We start from the raw sequence: 21,891 nt of genomic DNA, 5'->3' as shown, positions 1-21,891 counted from the left end.
AAAACTAATCTTACGTAACATCTTAATAGATATAAGTAATTCCGTTGAAAGTTTCAATAAATTTCCACTGAGACAATGAATGCTCGACTAAGCCATTTGTTATCATTAATTTTCAAAATATACCAAAGCAAATGTCTACAATTAAAAAGGTGCACTCGATATTGTCTGTAAAGTTCAGCACGACAGCATTTGGTTTTATACGAACAAGGCAAGGACGAGAACCCATGGTGGACAGAGCGACAGGGAAAAGATTCTTAGTTTGTTGTATATGCAAGATAAATTATATTTTTACTATGGTATATATGTATGCATTTTTTCATTTATGGTAAAAGCCTCTTTTCTGTAATCTTGTCAATCTGCAACATTGGCATTTGTCCACCACATTGGTTTACAACTTCTTGCAATGTAAACTAGCAAAGTTCCATGTTGCAATATACCCCAAACCTCAAAATACCCCATCAAAAGGGGCTCCAAAAACATAATTATTTATTTATTTATTTTATAATTCAATTCACCGGCAACGATACGAAGCTCACAAAATATTTCAAAAAAGGGAAAACATTTTTTTTTAAGTTTTAGAAAATACAAAAGGGATTAACTAACTGAATACAATCTACTCTTAGAATTAACAATCAAAATTAACAATAGGTTTAGTACCCGATTGTAAATATTTTCAAATAGTCTACGATCTAAGATTCTGCATTGTCGATTCTGAACTCTTGTGACTCAGCCGGAGCATTAGTTTCCCCGAAATCGTAGACGTATGGATGAAACTGAAAGGAAATACATTGCGTTAATAGTTTAGGGAAAAATCAAGATCTATAACGTGGTCATTGCTAATCAAAAGCCGTACTACACAACGTTACCATACGTACTATAATTATGGAACAAATACAATAATTTTGCATCAAATTATAAATAGTACTATTATTTTGAGAGCTTACTATAAAGTACCAAATTGTACCATTCCAACCTATTGTACTATAAACTATAATGCTACTATTTTTATATTTACATTATTTCTACTACGAAAATAATAAGAATTTCATATTAACTATGCATAAAATTGTCGCCTGAAAGCAAAACTTAAATATTAAGCCCACGTTCAAGTGTTGCCAGATCACTCGATACTTGATACCATAGAAATCGGAATTTCTAAAACTGTTCTACGTTCTAATTATAGTTATTCCGACTTCTATGGTCCATACTGACTACATCAACTCCTCATAAAGAAACGGCACACGAGAACCGTTATCTGCGTGTTTTAAATTAAAAGAAATTATTACTATTTTATACTGGTACCGTAATTTCTATTTTGGTACTATTATTTTTTACCCGAGGGAATCATTATGATCAGTTGATGAGTGTCAAAATGCAAAGCCGTTAGTTTAAACACAAAACTAATCCGAATTCAGTGTAAACCCTACAGACAGAAGATGCGTGTATTTCAGTTGCCTTTCAGTTCTCAATTTTACATTTCCCCGGGCGATTAAATTCCTTTTAGTTTTAATCACTGTTTATTTTGATTTGCTTCGTCCAGATTATATATCTACTAAACGTTTAAGTCAGATAACTAGCTGTTCAGCAAACTGAATCCGATGAGATTAAAAAAAAAGGATCAGTTTAGATCGGTTACTTGGAAACCTTACAATTACAACCTGAATAACGTGAACAAATGTCCGTTGGAAGAACTATTCCAAAATAAAAACATTAGATTTAATTTTGTGGAATCAAATATATAAATAAAAGCTATGGTTTTAATTCTTTAAATTAAATTAAATTTAAGTTATGGATTGTGAAAAAAGGCAGTACTTAAAGCTTTAAAAAATTATTATATCAAAATAATTTTGTATAATTTTATGTATTCATTATTAGGGTGAAGTTGGCAGTTAAATTAATGTAAGCATGTAAAAATGATTTTCGGCAGAAGTGATAGTAGAAGTTTATAAGATGTCCCACCTAGTCCGTTAAAGTGAAACGTATTCCTTCCAGGCATTTTTGAATGGGCGCTAATTGCCTATCAAACCGCGAATGCGTACGCAGCATTACGGCTCAAATGGTAGCGCCTGTATTACTCCATCTGAGGAGATAAAATTCCTAAATTATATATAAATTTATAACTAAATGAAAAGAGACTTAAAACGGTTTTAAAATTCACAATATATTTATTTAAAAATCCAACGTTTCGGAGGAACTGTTCCTCCTTCTTCAGGGATTTTTACAAATAAATATATTGTGAATTTTAAAACTGTTTTAAGTCTCTTGTCATTTAGTTTTTCACAATGTGCTTCTCTTCACTTCTAAATTTATAACTATTATATAATTTTATTATAAATTATGTCGAGAATGTTATTGTTTATATTTAGGGATAATGACTATTATAACGTGTGGGACAGTTCAGTCCTCTCGTCCATCTGATTAATCAGGGCGAGAAATGTGTAACAGCCACTGGCCAACGGGGGGATACGTGGGGACAGGGGTGGGGACACCCGTGGCGGAAGTATTCCGACCACCCGTTGGGGGATTGGTGGTCGTCCTCACACGGCCATCCACAAACTCTGCCTCCCAGACGCTTGGGATTAAAGGAGCTACTTCGAATATTTTCATACTTTGAAACATCTTTCGGACGAATAACATTAGCCGTGTACTTACCTCTTAAAAATATATTATAAGCTTCTGGTAGGAGCATTTTTTTTCTGTAAGCTTCAAAATATTTAACAATCAGGTCACGTGTATGAGAAAAAAAAACAGTTTTTATAATTTTATATATCCTTAATGATATTCCAGGCCTCCATTACAATCTGTGTTTAAAAAACTCGATAAAACCACAAAATTTATTTAAATTCGGGCTCTGTAATTTTTGCATTTACTGAGAGTGCCATTTCTGACCTTCAAGTTGAGTAAATCATCGAAAAAAAGGCGAAAAGTGATTAACAGAGATACGGTTTATTAAGTATTCAGTCTCCAATTTCGCTAATTACATGTCTCGTCTACTTAAAAAATATAAATTTTAAACTACGGTATATACTTTGTATCGAAAATTTTCAAATATATTCGGTGGCAATATTAATTTAAGCAAATGGTGTGGCCAGAAGTGAATTACCTTATTTATTTTATGTATTCGTAGGTCAATAAAATTAGGTATTTGATTACTCTGAAACTGTAAGGCAGAAATTGTAAAAGATAGATAAATCGATACCCCTTGAAAGCTTTTCCGCATTACACAAAAAACGACGACGTAAAGTGTTGCCCTCTTTCGTAACTGCAGTTATTATTATCAAGAATTTCCAGCGATTTCTTAAAGCAAGTGGCGGCTCAACGTGAAGTAGCTCTTTTTTCAATAGATGTCGCTAGCGTCGTAATAAAAAAGGCGGTACTTATAGGTACCCCTCGCGTTGATTGGATCTTTTGTAAATTGGTCAATAACATTATAAACCATATTTTTACACGGGATATATAATTTAGGATAAAGTCCACTAAATAGAGTATAAGTTGTCCAACTATAATACTCTACAATGGCTCTCTGACGATTTATCATTTGGCTATTTTGAATTTAACTTCGGATAGATTCATGACCATCTCTAATAACTGGGGTCTTTTCATAATACAGGGGGCAATGATAGAGCCGACTGTTGCTTTAAAATAGTGTTGTAAGTGGGAAAATTTTCAGTATTTTTCCGAAAAAAATAAAGAAGAGTTTTCATTCCATGATTAGTCTAATATATTGTTTGCCAATTTAAATAAAGAGGCATTTTCGCTTCATTTTTTTGAATCTGAAAGTAAAACTAAACCTCTAGACTAGTTTAAACTGATAAACAATGTAACACTATTAATGTTTTGTAGTATGTTTACTGATATTAGACATTTTATATCAATCAAAAGTTAAAAACATAAAAAACCCTTAAGAAGTAATTTATGTTTCAATTTTTTATTTTTCCGATTTGCGGAAAATTTTCCGCAATTCGGAAAATATTTTGGAAATTTTTCGGCATTTTATTTTTCTGGAACAACACTACTTTAAAATGACCTTTGCAGGCTCCACGCATTGAGTTAGGAATATAAATCTAGAAATCCAATGAAATCTGCTCCCCACGAAACAAGTTTTGAAAATTACGAATGTGCCGTCTCCTCTAAAATGACGCGAAATTGATCGAGCCTTTAAATATTGGAATATTAAGCAGGGCGCGCTTTAAAATATAACACTTTTAAATGAATGTCCTGGCTCTCTGTATTACTGCTTCTAGTCAAATCGCTGAACGGGTTTTATTTAAGCGTCAATTGAATCAATTCCTAGTAAGGCAACAACAGTAAAGGCATTTTATTTGCTTAAATTTCTCCAGGAGGGCTATTATGAAACCTTTATTAAAAATTTTAGCTCGAAAGTTTCCACCGAAATATTGCTCTTTACAACAAAATGTATATTGTGTAGCGTTTCCCATTTACCTGTTCAAGATTCGTAGCAGTGTTGCCAATGTTTGATAGACGAAATTCCCAAAATCGCGAAACATTTCGTAATGGGGGACTTATCCCACACATTGGCATTCGTAGCGAATCCGTTTCTTACGTAAATTATCTCACTCGAATCGGCAGAGAAATGGAACATGCTACGAGCGTTTTGGAAGACGCAAAAAACTTGCTACAAGAGAGATCGCGATCCGTTGATCTGTCGAAATCGGCAGATCGGTTTTGAGTGCTCGAATTTCGAAAGCAGTAAATGGAACACCCACTATTTTATCCGAGCACGCAAACTGAACATCTAAAATTAATCAGGCTAATTTCGAGCACTCGAGAGCAGTCAAATGGAAAACGCTTACAGTGTTTTCAAATCCAAACATTTTAAAATTTAAATTACGTAAAAATTTAAGAAAAACTGGGAAAAGTAATACTTACGAAATTGAAAATTCTGTTTGGTATTGGATCAGTTGGGCGAGGGATGGTTAGATAAGTCGCATCCATCCCCATACGGACAGGCCTAGGCACCGCCAACCGTGGACGGTTTCTCGCAAATGCCGTCCGCATTGCAGAAACAAGAGGGGGTCTAACGGACCTCATTCCGTTTACCCTGTCAGGGTTAAGGGCCGCTTGATTTTCCCTGGCCTCGTCCTCGACTTGTTGCCTTCTCAGAGCGACTTGCCTGGCCATCACCCGCTGCCGAATAACGAGTAGCATACACAATGGGCAACTGCATTCCGATTTGGGGCAAAATCTCTTGTGTCCCTTCACGTCGATTATCATTCCATGGTTTTGGCAACGGGCGCATTTGGGACTACGCCGTTGTCCCGCTCTCGTCGCACCGGACGGTCTCAAATTGGTCATCGTTACAAAATAGCGAGTCGGTAGAGGAGCCAAATGTTGTACTCTCGCCTCGATATCTCGTGAGGATTTGATTCCATATAAAGTCGATACATTGTAACGAACTAGTTACTCTTACGTTTCAGATTTCCACCGACGACGGCGCTGCGTTCGATAGAAGCACGTGGGGAAATATTAAGCCTCGTGTGGAAATAAAAAAGAGACGCGTTGTCTGGCGGGAAAAGTCTGCCTCCGTGCGCGGCGTCTGGCGGAGCTCGCACATGGCAACAGTCTCCCGCTCGGAGATGCGGAGAGAAAACGAACGGCTTTCTCGTTGTTACCAAGCGAAGGCCTTCCCCGTCGTTCACTCTTCCTATTTGAAGATGTAAATGCAGTTTTTAAAATCGCGACGAAACTTGGAAAGCGTTTTCATGAAGCTAGTTAAAGGGGCTTTAATTAGACTTGAGCTTATCATTTTTGTTGACGAAATGACTTTCAGGCTACGTATTATTGTACACCGAATAACTACCAGGCCACGTATTTTTGTTGACAAAATGACGCGGGCTAGGTATTTTTGTTGACAAAATGACGCGGGCTAGGTATTTTTGTTGACGAAATGACTTTCAGGCTACGTATTATTGTACACCGAATAACTACCAGGCCACGTATTTTTGTTGACAAAATGACGCGGGCTAGGTATTTTTGTTGACAAAATGACGCGGGCTAGGTATTTTTGTTGACAAAATGACGCGGGCTAGGTATTTTTGTTGACGAAATGACTTTCAGGCTACGTATTATTGTACACCGAATAACTACCAGGCTACGTATTTTTGTGGAAAGAACTACTACCAGGCTAGGTATTTTTGTTGACAGAATGACTACCAGACTAGGTATTTTTGTTGACAGAATTGTTACCAGCTAGGCTATGTATTTTTGTTGAAAGAACTACTACCAGGCTAGGTATTTTTGTGGAAAGAACTACTACCAGGCTATGTATTTTTGTTGAAAGAACTACTACCAGGCTAGGTATTTTTGTGGAAAGAACTACTACCAGGCTAGGTATTTTTGTTGAAAGAACTACTACCAGGCTATGTATTTTTGTTGAAAGAACTACTACCAGGCTAGGTATTTTTGTGGACAGAACTACTACCAGGCTAGGTATTTTTGTTGAAAGAACTACTACCAGGCTAGGTATTTTTGTGGAAAGAACTACTACCAGGCTATGTATTTTTGTTGAAAGAACTACTACCAGGCTAGGTATTTTTGTTGACAGAATTACTACCAGGCTAGGTATTTTTGTTGACAGAATTGTTACCAGCTAGGATACGTATTTTTGTTGAAAGAACTACTACCAGGCTACGTATTTTTGTTGACAGAATGACTACCAGACTAGGTATTTTTGTTGACAGAATTGTTACCAGCTAGGATACGTATTTTTGTTGAAAGAACTACTACCAGGCTACGTATTTTTGTTGACAGAATGACTACCAGGCTAGGTATTTTTGTTGACAGAATTACTACCAGGCTAGGTATTTTTGTTGACAGAATTGTTACCAGCTAGGCTACGTATTTTTGTTGACAGAATTGTTACCAGCTAGGCTACGTATTTTTGTTGACAGAATGACTACCAGACTAGGTATTTTTGTTGACAGAATTGTTACCAGCTAGGATACGTATTTTTGTTGAAAGAACTACTACCAGGCTACGTATTTTTGTTGACAGAATTGTTACCAGCTAGGCTACGTATTTTTGTTGACAGAATTGTTACCAGCTAGGCTACGTATTTTTGTTGACAGAATTGTTACCAACTAGGCTACTAATTTTGTTGACAGAATTGTTACCAGCTAGGCTACGTATTTTTGTTAACCGAATTGTTACCAGCTAGGCTACGTATTTTTGTGGAAACAACCCAGAAATATCAGTGGAAAAACCGGGAAATATCAGTGGAAGAACAGCGAAATAATTCTAATATCAGTGGGAAACCTTGAAATATCAATGAAAAAACCAGAACATATTTGTGAAAACACCTGGAAATATCTGTGTATAAACTTGGAATATCAGTGGTAAAACATGGAAATATCAATGGAAACACCGTAAAATATCAGTGGAAAAACCGAGAAATACCAGTGGAAAAACCTAGAAATATTAATGGAAAAACCTGGAAATATCAGGGAAATCGGTTTCACAATAGTTGTATGAAACCTGTCATAGGCCAAATAATAAACTTGACCGTCCGATTTGTCATTATTTCGCTGAGGTTGACATCAGCTTCCATTATAAAAGCGTTTTAATTTTCAATAGGCTTTTGCACCAACGTCACTTATAATTTACACATAGCGCCAATAAGGTTGGTAAAATATATAATACTGTTGCTTAAAAATAATGTTAATATTTTACACAGCACTGATTAACACTCATTGGTCAAGGGAGAAGATTCTTTCACAGGGGTAACGCCATTACGGACCGATTTTCAAGTACGTACCCTGAAGTCAGGACAGATGGCTCCAAAGATGTGAAACGTAGAATTTTGAATTGGCAAACAAACCGAGGAAAATATTAATTTTTCCGTATGCGTTCGGTTTTAAATATTGGTTTTCCTGTGAGATAATGGATGGCTTAGACGCTTATTGCTACAACAAAATAAATAATTGAAATATTTATTAAAAATAGGTACAGCATAGTTTAAAGTAATTAAAATTCTTCCTGATTTTCAAAGATATACGTAGGTTTTATTTGTTTTCGATTCATTTCATCCTCAATCTAACATATACAATATTTTTCTTGTTATTTTTTCACCGCAAAAGCAAGTAAATTCTAATTTGTTCTTTCGTCCAGTATTGGTTTTCTCCGATAGAGCGTAGCGAGGTGTTTGACATTCACCGAAGATGTCTACGAGATTTTCAAATCCAGGATTCCACGTTGGACTTCTTTCTTGTCGGATTTTTTGACTTTTGTCCCGGATTTCTTGATTTATCGTCAGATTTCGGGATTTCGTGCCGGATTTCTTGATTTCTTGTCGGATTTTTTGACTTTTGTCCCGGATTTCTTGATTTATCGTTAGATTTCGGGATTTCGTGCCGGATTTCTTGATTTCTTGTCGGATTTTGGGATTATTCGTGTTAGATTTCATGATTTATCGTCGGATTTCGCAATTTCTCGATTTTTCATCGGACTTAAATATTTTGCGATTTCTGGTCAGATTTCTAGATTTCTCGTCGGTTTTCGGGATTTCATGTCGGATTTTGCGATCTCTCATCGGTTTTCCTGGTTCTTGTTTCCTTGTCAGATTTCTAGATTTCTCGTTGGATTTAGCAATTTCTCGATTTCCTGTCGTATTTTCTTGATTTATCGCCGTATTTAGAGATTTCCGGTCAGATTTCTTGATTTCTTGTCGGATTTTCAGATAAAAAATAAAATTATTGCTTTACATTCAGCACTTTAATTATAGTTACGAAATAACTCAATGTATTCTTGTTACAAATAATTATATTCTTGGTAGAAATAAATAGATTCTTGGTAGAAATAAATAGATTCTTGGTAGAAATAAATAGATTCTTGGTAGAAATAAATATATTCTTGGTAGAAATAAATAGATTCTTGGTAGAAATAAATAGATTCTTGGTAGAAATAAATAGATTCTTGGCACAAATAAATAGATTCTTGGTAGAAATAAATATATTTTTGGTAGAAATAAATAGATTTTTTGGTAGAAATAAATAGATTCTTGGCACAAATAAATAGATTCTTGGTACAAATAAATAGATTCTTGGTAGAAATAAATAGATTCTTGGTAGAAATAAATAGATTCTTGGTACAAATAAATAGATTCATGGTAGAAATGAATTGATTCTTGGTAGAAATAAATTGATTCTTGGTAGAAATAAATAGATTCTTGGTCTAAATAAATAGATTCTTGGTCTAAATAAATTGATTCATCGTATATGTAAGGGCATTTTGGGTATAAATACATAAATTCTTTGTATTATATTTTTGTATATCAAAATGTTTAAAAACAACTAAATATACCACGTTACCTTCGATAATTTCCATTTTCATACGTCTGAGAAATTTGAAGCGACGTTTATCACAAATTGTTAAAGGAACTTCTATAATTAAATCGAATTGATTTCGGCATTTTAAATAAATTAGTTTTGATCATATAATTTATACGCTAATTAGTTTATTATTCCCAGAATAAAACAACGAATAAAAAATCGAATACTTCGAAAAACTAGCATATGCATAATTAACCGAAAACAGAAAAATGAATGATTCAATATTATGAATAATTAAGACAATTTAGAAAATATAAGAGCTATAGCGGTATGATGTAGAGTCCTCTCAGAATGATTAGAAATATCATTTGCAATCATTAAGAAGCAAACCACAACAAAAAAGTGGTGCCTTTTCGGTCCATTATACACTAAAGAGTATACTTATTAACCATTTATTTTTATCCTGTTTACGTCGAAGTCTAATTAGAAAAGCTTAATCGAGAAATGTTTCTCGAGTGCACCCGTCCTTACCATCATCAGCAGAAACCGCAATTAAGACAATTAAGAGTTGAATTATTTTTTAATTACAAATAATTTTAATATATTTAGGATAATGAACGAAACAAATATAATACCAGATCAGCTGTTATTTGAAAATTAAAAACTGGTAATGTCTATTTTGAAACATTTTGGAGTTAATACTGAATTTAAGGCTTAGAATTAATTTAACATCTCAAGTAAAAAGTTCTACTAAAAAATATTAATTTAATTTATGTATAATTAGATTTCCAAATTTCAGTTATTTTTGGAAAATCCATGTCAAAACGCGGTATGTGCAAAATAAATATATATTTTTTTACCATGGGGTATTACATTTTGTTTTTATTAGGTAATTTTTCTCTCTGCAAAAGAATAAAATAATGATAACTTATTTCATTGTTGTTTATTGCTCTGAACCTCTTTTTACAGTTCTCCGTGAAATTCTTTAATTAATTTTAAAATTAGTAGTTTTCATATTGAAATATTACATAATAGTAAACTTTCTCTTATTTCTCACGAAATTTTACAATTATTGCACCGATGAAAACATTTTCTTTCAGCAATTTGTTTTAGACAATGAGATCCTTAAATTATAGTTTAAACGCACTCTCGCAAGCTCAAAATTGGTGTTAGCGTCGAGTTCGGGACTACTTATTTTCTTTCAATTTTTTCCATTAGATAGTAGCGGCAATGAGAGTAGCGGAGGTGTCTCTAACTACGCTGTACAGCCAAAGGTAGCGGAGAGAGGATTTTCAGCCCCCTGGAGTGACTGATTTCTAACTCTTTGGGGCATATAGTTCATTCCTTGCCACATATACTTTTACTCTAAGGTTCGACTTTCACAATAAAGATTGAAGTGAGATTGGAATAGCTCGTAGCATGAGTCGCGACAGACTCCATCGCCATCTCTTTTTCATCAAAGAACTAAAAGCTACCTATGTGAGAAAATTCAGCTGGCGAGAGTGCGTTTAAATGAAAGTAGTGCAATTACATTTCTTTAAGCAGTTCGTTCTAGACCAATAGAGATGTTAAAAGAAATCTTCGCATCTAGGGGCGTGACCGAACTTTAAAACAAGTGGCGGCTCGACGTGAAGTAGCTCTTTTTTCAATAGATGTCGCCAGCGTCGAAATAAAAAAGGCGGTACTTCTAAGTACCCATCGCGTTGATTATATCGTTTCTAAACTCGTCAATAACATAAATTACAGCAATAATAAACAAAATTTTTACACGGGATTCATAATCCACTTAATAGAGTATAAGTTGTCTAACTATAATACTCTACGATGGCTCTCTGACGACGTTATCATTTCGCTATTTTGAATTTTAGTTTCCTTTGCCATAAATAGATGGCACCACGCTTTCCACTAAAGTCGCGTTTTTCGAAGAATCTGTTAGATTCATGGCTATCTCTAATAACTGTGGCCTTTTCATAATACAGGTGGCAATGGTAGAGCCGTCACTTGCTTTAACCATATGATGTTCTTAGCGTCATCTTGAAGTGATCCAATAGGTGGTGCTAGTTTCCACCTTTGTTGGCCGTTTCAAGTTGTAAGCTCCTTCCCCTACAAAAAAAAAACATCTCATTTGTTCCCTAACACTGACGTCTTCCGGCTCGATTGAAGCGCCCGCAGGAGACGTTTTTCCTTCATCCCCCACTCATGACGTTTGCTAAACTAGACAATGATCTCCCAAAGTTGCGATGCTATTACCAATAATATACAGGGTGTTTCAAAGGTTATGCAACAATTTCCAGGAGTTGTAGGGGTTGAGTTGAGAAGTATGCCTGTTTTTTCCCCATTTTCCTACGATGAGTTTAAAGAGCGCCAGAGAGTTTCAAAGTGTATGAGAAATAAATTATTCTTCTTACGAGAAATAAAATATTTCTCTAATTATAAATAAAATATTTCTCTAATTATAAATAAAATATTTCTCTAATTATAAATAAAATATTTCTCTAATTATAAATAAAATATTTCTCTAATTATAAATAAACTATTTCTCTAATTATAAATAAAATATTTCTCTAATTATAAATAAAATATTTCTCTAATTATAAATAAAATATTTCTCTAATTATAAATAAAATATTTCTCTAATTATAAATAAAATATTTCTCTAATTATAAATAAAATATTTCTCTAATTATAAATAAAATATTTCTCTAATTATAAATAAAATATTTCTCTAATTATAAATAAAATATTTCTCTAATTATAAATAAAATATTTCTCTAATTATAAATAAAATATTTCTCTAATTATAAATAAAATATTTCTCTAATTATAAATAAAATATTTCTCTAATTATAAATAAAATATTTCTCTAATTATAAATAAAATATTTCTCTAATTATAAATAAAATATTTCTCTAATTATAAATAAAATATTTTTCTTATGAGAAATAAACTATTTTCTTATGGGAAATAAACTAATTTCTTATGAGAAATAAACTATTTTCTTATGAGAAATAAACAATTTTTCTTATGAGAAATAAACTATTTTTATTATGAGAAATAAACTATTTTTTCATGAGAAATAAACTATTTTTCTTATGAGAAATAAACTATTTTTCTTATGAGAAATAAACTATTTTTCTTATGAGAAATAGTTTATTTCTGATAAGAAAAAATAGTTTATTTCTCAGAAGAAAAATAGTTTATTTCTGATAAGAAAAATAGTTTATTTTTCTTATGAGAAATAAACTATTTTCTTATGGGAAATAAACTAATTTCTTATGAGAAATAAACAATTTTTTCATGAGAAATAAACTATTTTTCTTATGAGAAATAAACTATTCTTTTAATGAGAAATAAACTATTTTTCTTACTAGAAATAAACTATTTTTCTTACTAGAAATAAACTATTCGTCTTGCGATAAATAAATACTTTTTCTTGCGATAAATAAATTATTCTTCTTACGAGAAATAAACTATTTTTCTTAGGAGAAATACACTGTTTTTCTGATGAGAAATAAACTAATTTTCTTATGAGAAAAACTATTTTTCTATGAGAAGAACTATTTTTCTTATTAGCAAATCTATTTTTATTATGAGAAAAACTATTTTTATTATGATAAAACTATTTTTCTTGCGAGGAAAGCTTTTTTAATGAGAAAAACTATTTTAATATGAGAAAAATTATTTTTCTTATGAGAAAAACTATTTCCATTATTGCAACATGTTGTCAGAATTTATAGCCCGGTGTACCGGTAAAATCAAGAATCCACACCACCGGAGGCCGATCATCAGAATGCCCTACGCCAGCGTCCACAAGCCCGGACAGGTGACAAAACCAGCGTGGGTAGTAGAACCGTACTACTGATGGTCGCACCCTCGACGCAAGCCGCTCAACCCAGCAGAAGGTGCAACAATGGGACGACCAGCCCGCCACTTCGCACACAGCAGTGGGATAGAGAACGGATGCTCTAGCAACTCCGGCCGACACCCCACCTATAGAGGCAGGGAGCCAAGCCCTTTGGAGAGAGCACCTAAAGGGGAACGACGAGCACACAGCAGTCAAAGTAACCCGGCACAGCTGGCACCGGAGATCCCGGTGTGACCCAAAAGACCGGGAGATGGGTCCGCCGTGCCCTCATACGGAGGCCCGCAGCCCCACAGCAGGCAACTCAATCCGCCGAGGCGGCCAGTTTGCCCGGCCCATCTCCAAACTTTGGACACTGTCCAGCCCACACCTGACCGAAGTCGGATGTTGGAGATAGGACCCTGTGGACGGAGCTAACATCTCCCAGTGCGCCACCGCCCTTACGGGTTACAAGAGCCAGACCCCGACTCCCCGGTAAAGCCACCAGTTATTGCACACTTCGACCCCTTGAGGGCCCCATTATTGCAACAAGCACCAAATAAACAGTAACTTGCTGGTCCGGGCTTTTGGAAATATTACTTCCTGGCGATTTCTTTGAAGATGTTTTATTGAAGGGCCTATTGATTTTATTATTTTCAAAAAAAGCTTTTGGTCGACCTAGTCATAGACAAATTAAAGATACTCCAAGACAGATGTCCCATACCTAAAATTGATGAATTGATTGGGTAAAATTTCCGGTTTATTTTCCCGTTCGTTTTTCGTTGGCTTAAATATTCCATAAAAGTATGTGACGTAAGTTATACCTCCTGCGACCCTCAATTTGTTTGCCGACGGTGGCGACCCTCGACGTCTGGGAGAAAGCTGTTGCGATAAGCGAAAAATGGATTGATACTTGTATTTTCTTGACGCGTTTTCGTGATAGTTTCTTATCTTTATGTTATAAGCGCAGCGACTAGCAAGATCTCTGGGATAGCTGTCTGGGATAATCTTCTATTTGTACGTGGTCTAGTTGAGGACCCATACTTGTAAATTAGTTCGCAATACTCTAAATCTGAGGAGGCGCCTAATTTTTATGGAAATTGCTTCCAAAGTTGTAATGTAATATTTTGTCTGCGTCTGATTAAGTTATTCCTTGGAATATTTTATTCCCTTTAGACCAGAAATAGATGGTAAAATAAATTGCAAGAGCTTTCTGGCTTCGAAAGGTTTTTGAAGTTCTGGTTAAGAATAAGGGGGGGGGGGCTTTCATCGTAGTTTTACCTCAGTTGCGAAGGTGGGACGGTCTTGGTCAAATTTTTTTTTTATGAGCAACATTTTGAAACTTGTTACATTGCCAAGGCTTAATCCAAAAATTTGTTTGAAAGAAAATGGGAAAAAATAATTACAGCAAATATTTTTTATTAATGTTGATCAATTAATTTTGTAGTAGTAAACGTATTTTTCAAATTATTACAAGACGTTTGGTCGGTCCTGATTGGTTCAAGTGATTATGTCACACTCAGAAAATTTAATTATCAGGGCTGGCACTTTTTCGATTTTTTTCATAAAAATCAAATCAATCGATTTTTTTATTTAAATCGATTTTTTTCACTGATTTTACTTTCAACAGTTAGATAATCTTGAATTGAAGTAAATCTTAATTAAATTTATTTACTATCGGATTTTCTATGTAATTTATTTTCTTAAGCATCAATTTGCTTCCATTTTTTATTCCACATTTAAAATACATTGATTTAAATCAATGATTTATTAAACACTTGATTTAATAATTCATTTAAATTACGATTTAAATCAGCCAACCCTGATAATAATATACAGGGTCTTTTTTTTTTGCTCGGAAAAGTGTTTTTTTTCAAAAACTATTTATAGTACCGATTTCAAATTTGGAAGGTCAATTCTCTATACCGGGGGACATCAGTTTGAGAAATTTGAGCGTTTTCGGTAATGTTTTTCACCAATTTTGAAAAATTATTTTTCGACCACTAGGTGCGAGATAAAAAATTTCTATTATAAAGTTGTAGGCCGTCATCGAAAACCCTTAAAAATTGTTCACTCGACGAAAAACAATTTATTTATCAGTGAAAATTCGAGCTTGAAAAATTTACAAGTTGGTGAAGCCAAATTACGATTGTTTGAAACGATAATTGAAACCGAATTACCTAATCCAGTTGAAACTTTGGTTAAAAAAACGACCGGATTTAAAAAACACGAGGCTATAGGTCAATCCTAAACATGCATTGGGTATTTAAAGGAAAACTTTGGGAGATTATTATCAGTGTTTGATAATATTTCGAACAATGCCTCGTTATTCAGTAGCTGAGCGTACCGAGATAGTTGCCATTTACTATGGAGAAGCAGCGCAAAACCTTAGAAGAGTGACTGAAATCTTCGCAGAAAGACATCCAAATGGAGCACCATCTGTAAATACAGTAAGACGAGCAATTCACGATTTCAATCAATTTGGTAACTTGCAACCTAGGTTTCGCGGATTGGGTCAACCGGATTTAGACTTCGAGAACAATGTACTCGCGTACTTTGTGGCATATCCTCGTCACAGTTGCGCTAACGCCGCTGCTGATTTGGGTTGTTCTGCAAATCGTGTGTGGAAAATTCTTCGTAAGAATCGCTATCACCCATACAGAGCTACGCTCCACCAAGGACTAATTGACGGAGACCATCAAAGACGTTATGAATTTAGCAACTGGTTACTAAATGCTGTCCAAGAAGATAGACAATTTTTGCGCCATGTTTTGTTCTCCGACGAAGCGTCATTTTCTAGAGATGGGCCCTTTAATCATCAAAACAGCCATCTTTGGTCTGACATCAACCCACATTGGGGTTTTGAATATCATCACCAGGTTCAATTTGAACGGGTCAATGTTTGGGTTGAACTTGTTGGAAACCGTTTGATTGGTGCCTTTTTCCTGCCGACGAACCTCAACGGCCAAAGTTATTTACATTTTCTACAGAACGAACTGAGTGACGCAATCGACGAACTTCCATTGGCTGAAAGACGTCAGTTGTGGTTTCAGCAAGATGGCGCCCCTCCGCATTTTTCCCGGCAAGTAACTGAGCACCTCAACAACGAGTTTCCTGAAAGGTGGATAGGGAGAAATGGTCCAGTGCATTGGCCAGCAAGGTCACCTGACCTAACACCGCTGGATTATTTTCTCTGGGGATTCGTTAAAGCAAAGGTATACGCCACGCCCATTGAAACTAGGGAGGAACTCATTAGACGAATAATCAGTGCTTGCCGAGACGTCACACCAGAAATGGTAGAGAAAGCGTTTGAGAACTTAATTGTCCGCGCACAAACCTGTGTTGCAGCCAATGGTGATATTATTGAAAATGTTTTGTAAAAATTGATGTGAATAAAATATCTGCATTTAAAAACCAAACGTGTACATTTTTTAAGTGTGAAAACTCTACTACGTTTGTATTAGACTTGTTCCCTTTTCAATTATCGTTTCAAACAATCGTAATTTGGCTTCACCAACTTGTAAATTTTTCAAGCTCGAATTTTCACTGATAAATAAGTTGTTTTTCGTCGAGTGAACAATTTTTAAGGGTTTTCGATGACGGCCTACAACTTTATAATAGAAATTTTTTATCTCGCACCTAGTGGTCGAAAAATAATTTTTCAAAATTGGTGAAAAACATTACCGAAAACGCTCAAATTTCTCAAACTGATGTCCCCCGGTATAGAGAATTGACCTTCCAAATTTGAAATCGGTACTATAAATAGTTTTTGAAAAAAAAACACTTTTCCGAGAAAAAAAAAAGACCCTGTATACTTCGATATTCAAGGTTGAAATGAATACATTAATTTCATTCATTAATAATCATTCTGAAGACGTGATAATTTTGGAATCACAGTTAATTTTCAATGCGCAACTTATTTTAACGATGATAAAATGTCGTTCTTACCACAGTCTGATGTTTGCACTGCCTTGAAGACAATTCTTTTCCGAAAAACGAATATTTGTCAGACCTTTATCTCGAAAAACAAAATTGGTTTTGTAAAGATAGTGCTAGATGGCGCCAAGTGGTCTATGAGGGGCAATTAGGAAAAATTTTTACTTAAGTTCTTCTAAATCAGTTATTTTTAAGAAGAATGAGTATGCCTACAAAATTTGGTAAAAATTTTAGGCTTTTGAGTTATTTTGATTGATGCTGTAATTATTTAATAGAACACGGGAGTAGAACAGTACCGGCAATCCTGGCTCCTTCTGTCAGGTTTATATCAGCCTGACGCCATCTATACACAATTATCATCAGCTTTTTTGACAAGGATTTCAATAAAACTGAGAAAATGGGATTTCAATCAAACTGAGAGATCAGGATTTCAAAAAAAATTGAGACAATGGGATTTCAATAAAATTGAGACAACGGGATTTCAATAAAATTGAGACAACAGTATTTAACATTTTCAGTTCAAAACTTTAATTTACATTTGGTACCGGTACATTTGATTTAACCGATAAAACAGTAATAACATTAATGATATTTTTTACGAAACAATAGCAGCTTCAATAATATATGTATATTGGGAATACGTTTAGAGTGGCAACCTATATATTTATTATAATAATAACACCACTTTTTGCACTTTCGAAAAAAAAATAAACGGTAACAAGTTCGTAAAGGTTTATTTGCAGAATTCGGAATAAAACTCGCTGAAATATATCACTAAATGGGGGTTATATTATGACAAAGAAATCAGTCCGTGTAAATCGAGAAGGTGACTGTTTTTTTTGGTCCCTCCTTGATATTAAAAAGACGGCTTTTTGATATTTTTTCTTATACCTCTCTCGATGGATTGATTCCACGAAAAAAGCCTCTTAAAACGACACCTATGGGTAAAAAAAGGTTTTAACCAAGATCTTTTCACGAAGAGGTCAGCGTTCTTTCGTTCGTTATTTGTGCATCTGTTCGTCAGTTTCACTGTGCTGTTTTGCGCCATCTATTATGGTAACCCCAAACTACACGTTAGAAATAATATTAAAAATATTTACGTTTTCTATATAATTAATTTATTTTCTGAATTATTTGTAATAATACCCTAATATTTAAAAAGTAATTATATACAAATTTGAAAATAAAATTTAGATTCAATAGATCGCGCTTCGTCTATTCAATCTAGCAGAATTTACGCTCTTAGAGTCAAGTCAATTCCACTAAATGGCACTAGACGATACTGTGATATTTTCCCGTTCACGTGCTCCATTTCCCAGACTTCTCGTGTGTGCAATTCCTTATACGGCAGAGATACCCTAAGTACGCTGACCTCTTCATAAAAAGACCCTGGTTTAACCCTATCAAATTTAAATCTTGGTTTTTTTATAAATTATTATGATATGAATTTTACAATACATCTGTGAGAAAATGGAATACGCTAAAACAAAATTACAAAATGGCGACGACGAAGCGAGGATGGAAAGTAAGAAAGAGCTTCAAAATGGCGGCCAAAAACGTTCTTTACTCACAGATCTATTATAAATAAGTCGTTAACGCTTGGAATAATAAAGCATGCAGGAGTAGCAAACTGTTAGGGGGGAGTTCGTTTTCATCAGTGGTTGTCAGGAAACTGAAGCCTAACCCTCAAAGCGAGTTTCAAACGCCCCTGGCGCCATCTCCTGGCGATGGAGATAACCAAAAGCATTGTTAAAAAAATAGTTGTCTGTACCGCGTAGAGATGGCGCTGAGTGTGTCCAAAAGCTACTTTATTCCTCCATGCGTTAACTCGGCGATTTAATTTACAATTCTGAGAGTGACAACTTTTATCTATGTGTTTACACGTAATATGTTACTGATTTTTTCTTGATTCTAAAGAATATTATATTGCACAAGCCAATGGCTAATTGTCAAACAGTTTTTTTTTTCAGTTTAAAAATATTCAACAGAAAAAGTTGGAGCCTATAGTGCCGATTCTAGAGGTAGTTTTCGTGGAATCATCTAATAAAACGACATTATCTTCTAGGTTTGGAGAAAAATTGCGGAACATGTTAAAAGGGTATTTTCGAAATACATTTCTACAAGAAACTATAACAGAGTTACTTTTAGTAAAATCAAAATATATTTATATATATATTTAAAAAAAACACCTTTCCACGACATTGGCGAAATTTTAATTTGAAATTTGACCAATTTCGTGGAAATGTGCTTTTCTAACTTTCAATTATAGATTCGAATAATATTTGGAGCCGTGCCTTTTATAGTTTTTGAAAGAAATTTCTTGATCAATTTTTAATTTTAATAAACATTTTCACGTATTTCATTTTCCCCCTAGGTTCAAATTGATGGCAAAAAATTAACAAAAAGATAAGGATATACCTTGTTACCAATATTAAATTTTTTCTATTTGTTAATTTTTTAAATTAAGTTACTTAAAATATTGAAATAACTCAAGGTTCAAATGGATGGATAAAATTTTATACCTTGTCAACGGTAATAAACTCTATATTTTTTTAGTTTTTTCATTAAACTTTAATTTATGAAAACAATTAAGTTCCCTTACAACACTATGTCAAATTAAACGAAAAAATTATATACCTTGTTAACGGTAATAAACTTTATATATTTTTTTTAGTTTTCCATTTAATTTTAATTTACTGAAAAAATTAAATCTAGTGTAGTTCCCTTACAACACTATAATTATAGGTTGTTAAATAATTCATATATATGAACGGCCCATTATTACTTCTACAGAATGGTCTGCGGTATTTAAAAACTTGAAACTCAATTTGAAATATACTTAATAGTAGAGTTTTCCAACGGCTCCGGTCCATTGGTTTCCGCGCATGCCCAAATTTCATTCCGTCTTTACGACAATTTGTAGCAATTTGTCCGAACAACCGTAGAGAGAGAATGTCGCTTTATCAGCCTGTCGTCGTCGACTAAGTTAAAAAGTCCTAATTTGGAATTCATTGCATAATTCCGCGATGATAAAAGTTAAACGCCGCCATGTCCATCAATGGCGGGAATATGTACATCTCTCGGGGACGCGGACACGAGTAGAAGTTGTACAGGGGACTCCAGCTGGGGTCGGGCAGCACCGGCGGCGAGTGGTGCGCCACTGCGGGAACGGGCTCCGGCGGCGGGCTCGGCCGGTACAGCTGTTTCTTGCTTATCGATTCTCTCGCTGCAAAAGATAAATCACAATTAATCTCAATTCTAGAAATTCATCCCTTATAGAATATCTCATAGAAAGTAAAAACTCATAGAAATTCATATCTCATAGCAAGTAAAAACTCGTAGAATTTCATATCTCATAGCAAGTAAAACAAATATTTCATAGTAAAGAATATTTCATAGAAAGTAAAAAAAATATTTCATAGTAAAGAATATTTCATAGAAAATTTCATGGAAAGTAAAATAATATTTCATAGAAAATTTCATGGAAAGTAAAATAATATTTCATAGAAAATTTCATGGAAAGTAAAATAATATTTCATAGAAAATTTCATGGAAAGTAAAATAATATTTCATAGAAAATTTCATGGAAAGTAAAATAATATTTCATAGAAAATTTCATGGAAAGTAAAATAATATTTCGTAGAAACGAATATTTCATAGAAACGAACATTTCATAGAAAAGAATATTTTATAGAAACGAACATTTCTTAGAAACGAACATTTCTTAGAAACGAACATTTCTAGAAACGAACATTTCCTAGAAACGAATATCTCCTAGAAACGAATATCTTATAGAAACGAATATCTTATAGAAACGAATATCTGATAGAAATTAATATCTGATAGAAATTAATATCTGATAGAAATTAATATCTGATAGAAATTAATATCTGATAGAAATTAATATCTGATATAATTTAATATCTGATATAATTTAATATCTGATAGAAATTAATATCTGATAGAAATTAATATCTAATAGAAATTAATATCTGATAGAAATTAATATCTGATAGAAATTAATATCTGGTAGAAATTAATATCTGATATAATTTAATATCTTATATAGGTGGCTATTTGAAATTGACACTCTCTCTGAAAATATTTAGAAAGAAAACGAAGTTGATAAATCTAAGTATAAATCTCGGGGAAATTTATCTTCGGAGGAATTTTCTTTATTCGGTATCTTATATGACTAAAGATTTCTTATATCGAAGTAGGTTGATTTCTAGTTAAAGCAAAAGTAAATAGGGGGAGAAAGTCTGGCACTTGGGTCCAACCGCACGACGTCTTATTTGAGGGGTAAAATATTTGGGCTTCGGAAATGACTTCCCCCTCGCCTCTTTACAGGGACACAAAGGTATCGGTTGTACTCCGCCACGATGAAAAATAGTTCTCTATAAAATACGTGAATATTAAACTTTTGCTTTCGATAATTTGGTTAATTTAGTTCCTAAATAAAGTAGATATATGATAGAAACTAAAATGCGACACTTGAAAAATAATAACACGACTTTTGAAAAGAAATAAACCGTAACTAGAATAACGCTCACTTCAATCGTGGAGAGCGTGGCGCCATCTAAGAGCAGAGATCGGGACTAATTGGTAAATCTACGATGTTAAGGCCTAACAATTTGCAAGTTTAACTGAAATAATAGCTATAGCTACGAGCTTTTTTGGTTTACTTTACAATTGATATAGTAATTATTAATTAAAATCACCCGTTATCGAAGGAAATAATGGTCAGCATTTGACAGAGAGACTATTTGAAATCGCGAGGCGGTGACATGGTTGCCAGGGAATAAATTCAAAATTTTCCTCTTGAGC

At 33.8% G+C, this 21,891-nt stretch overlaps 2 protein-coding genes across 2 annotated transcripts in view; both read right to left on the bottom strand.

The window, feature by feature from the left end:
- Positions 1–689: 689 nt before the first annotated feature.
- Positions 690–5,432, bottom strand: LOC149959834 (uncharacterized). Its single transcript, XM_090167396.1, has 2 exons — positions 4,891–5,432; positions 690–773 (listed from the first exon to the last, which is right to left on the bottom strand). Exons 1-2 carry the CDS (start codon positions 5,314–5,316, stop codon positions 690–692), a joined length of 510 nt encoding a protein of 169 aa, XP_090023522.1. The 5' UTR covers positions 5,317–5,432.
- A 12,298-nt stretch (positions 5,433–17,730) lies between these two features.
- Positions 17,731–21,891, bottom strand: part of LOC149959833 (uncharacterized) — a 140,706-nt gene continuing 136,545 nt past the window's right edge. The window contains exon 3 of the mRNA XM_090166538.1: positions 17,731–20,290. Within this exon, the coding sequence (XP_090022664.1) occupies positions 20,073–20,290 (218 nt within the window). The 3' untranslated portion in view covers positions 17,731–20,072. The remainder of the gene's footprint in view (positions 20,291–21,891) is intronic.

The sequence above is a fragment of the Leiobunum rupestre genome, chromosome 2 (assembly GCF_980474605.1).
Source record: "Leiobunum rupestre chromosome 2, qqLeiRupe1.1.hap1, whole genome shotgun sequence".
Lineage (NCBI taxonomy): Eukaryota > Metazoa > Arthropoda > Arachnida > Opiliones > Sclerosomatidae > Leiobunum > Leiobunum rupestre.
Note: the sequence above shows the minus strand (reverse complement) of the source record. Positions and strands in the feature narration are given on the sequence as shown.